We start from the raw sequence: 2,206 nt of genomic DNA on the forward strand, positions 1-2,206 counted from the left end.
TAAGGACTGGGTTGGCCAGCCACTCTGGAAAGAACACTTCCATGATGAAGCCGGCTGCTAGCAGCCGGGTTATCTCTTCTCTGATGATTCTTCTCTTCTCCTCTGACAGGCGGTGCAAGGGCTGCCTGACTGGCTTGGCATCAGATCAGACATGTAACTTGTGCTCGGCGAAATCCGTCGGAACACCCGGCATGTCTTTAGGTGACCATGCAAAGATGTCCCGATTCTCACGGAGGAAATCGACGATCTCGCCTTCCTATTTGCTGTCGAGGTTTTCACCTACGAAAGCGTATTTCTCTGGATGCTCTGGGTCCAAGGGTATCTTCTTTGTCTCCTTGGCTGGCTTGAACGAGCCCTCGGCTTCCGACTCCTTGTGGTGGGGTGGCATGTTCGGCTGCTTGCCTGCCATTGCCACAACTCGGTCAAGGAGTCGCTTCTCGGCCATCATCACAAGGGACTCGGCCATCCAACTGCTCTCAGCCGCACAAGCGGACGACTTCTTGTAGTCCCCAGCTATGGTCAGAATTCCCTTAGAACTCGGCATTTTCATCTTAAGGTAAGCGGAATGGGGGACCACCATGAACTTGTCCAGTGCAGGTCGGCCAAGTAGTGCATGGTACGGGCTCTCGAGGTCTACCACCTCAAACCAGACTGGCTCTCGTCGGAAGTGATCCTTGTCTTCGAAGAGGACATCTATCTGGATCTTGCCGATTAGTGAGCAGGAAAGGCCAGGAACTATGCCATGAAAAACAGTCCGACTGAGCTGAAGCTGCCTCTGGCTGATTCGCAACTTCTCCATGGTATCTTTGTACAAAATGTTGATGTTGCTGCCGCCATCTATTAGAACTTGGGAAAACCGAGCAGCTCGCCTATCAGTGGCAAAGGTGGCATCCAGAACCAGGGCGTAGGAGCCGGGATTGGGCATCACCTCTGAGTGGTCGGCTCTACTCCAATTGATGGGCTTCTCGGACCAATGCATAAACTCGAGGGTTTCTGATGCTACTGCATTCACTTCTTGCTGTCGTTGCCGTCTGTTGTGCCTATCGTCGGCCACCTCGGTGAACACGACATAAGCTCCGTGCTCTTCGGGGTATTCATCTTGTATGGCTCCGTCTGGTCGAACGGCCGGCTGCTGAGGGGGAGGGGGCAGCTACCCAGCAGGCGGAGGAGGCAGAAGGCCGTCTCCCTTGGTGATCCTGGTGAGCCAGTGGCATTTCTGAGTGGTATGATTGGACGGCTTCGCACCACTATGGAATTTACATGGTGCGTTCAGGGTCTGTTCATATGAGAAAGCCGGCAGCCAATTGGGCTTACCGCCCTTCTGGCGCTTGGACGGAGGCTGCCCCTCCGGCTGCTGGTCTTCGACTGTCGCCACCTGCCGGCATGTGGGAGCCGGCTGCATGGCCTTGCGCTTGTTGTCGCTCGGTTGCTAGCGCCGACTGGTGTCGCCAGCCGGGGTTCGAGGAGTTGGAGGGGCTAGTTTGGCTGACGCATCAACTTGAATTTTTGCCTTCATGGAGGAGTCGGCCGTGGCATATTTATCTATTATGATCAGCAGCTCGTTGAGGGTCATCGGCTCGTCGTAGAGGAGTCAGTGGTTGAGGAGGGTGCCCTCTTGATACCCAGCGGTGAAGTACTCGATAGCCTGCACCTCATGCATGCCTTCGCAGGAGTTGCGGAGCTCGGCCCATCGCGTGAGGTAGTCACGGGTCGAATCGTTGGGGCCTTGCACGCACAAGGAGAGCTAGCGAGGTTTGGGCGGCCGCTTATACGTGCTGGTGAAGTTGCGGATGAAGGCTTCAGTGAAGTCGACCCAGCTGTTGATGCTACGGGGCTTCAGACTGTTCAGCCATGCCCGGGCTGTGCCCTGGAGCATGAGCGGAACATACTTCACGGCAACACGCTTGTTGCCGTTTGCTATGTTGATGGCTGTGGAGTAGTCGACCAGCCAGTCCTCCGGCTTCACGGAGCCGATGTATTTGGGCGTGTCTCTTGGGAGCGTGAACCCTTTGGAGGAGGGCTCGTCTCGAATGCGAGGGCCGAAACAGGGCGGGCCTAATTCATCTTCCTCTTCTAGCGCTAGGGACCGGTGGCGGGCATCGTTCTCTCCGACTCCCTCTCGGCGGCCAAGGTGGTCACCGAGTGTCGCGTGGTCAACAGGCGGCGGGGTGACGCGCCGTTCCCTTCGAGGGGGAGGAGGCGGACA

At 56.8% G+C, this 2,206-nt stretch overlaps 1 protein-coding gene across 1 annotated transcript; it reads right to left on the minus strand.

The window, feature by feature from the left end:
• Positions 1-256: 256 nt before the first annotated feature.
• LOC147990517 (uncharacterized) lies at positions 257-925 on the minus strand. Its single transcript, XM_087538264.1, has one exon. The coding sequence runs from the start codon at positions 923-925 to the stop codon at positions 257-259; it is 669 nt and encodes a 222-aa protein (XP_087394390.1).
• Positions 926-2,206: the final 1,281 nt, after the last annotated feature.

This window comes from Triticum urartu, chromosome 1A (genome assembly GCF_056163025.1).
Source record: "Triticum urartu cultivar PI428250 chromosome 1A, HENAU_Tu73, whole genome shotgun sequence".
Classification (NCBI taxonomy): Eukaryota; Viridiplantae; Streptophyta; class Magnoliopsida; order Poales; family Poaceae; genus Triticum; species Triticum urartu.

Coding starts and splice junctions, on each gene's coding strand:
- LOC147990517 (XM_087538264.1), bottom strand. CDS start 925: ATGCCCAATCCCGGCTCCTACGCCCTGGTTCTGGATGCCACCTTTGCC.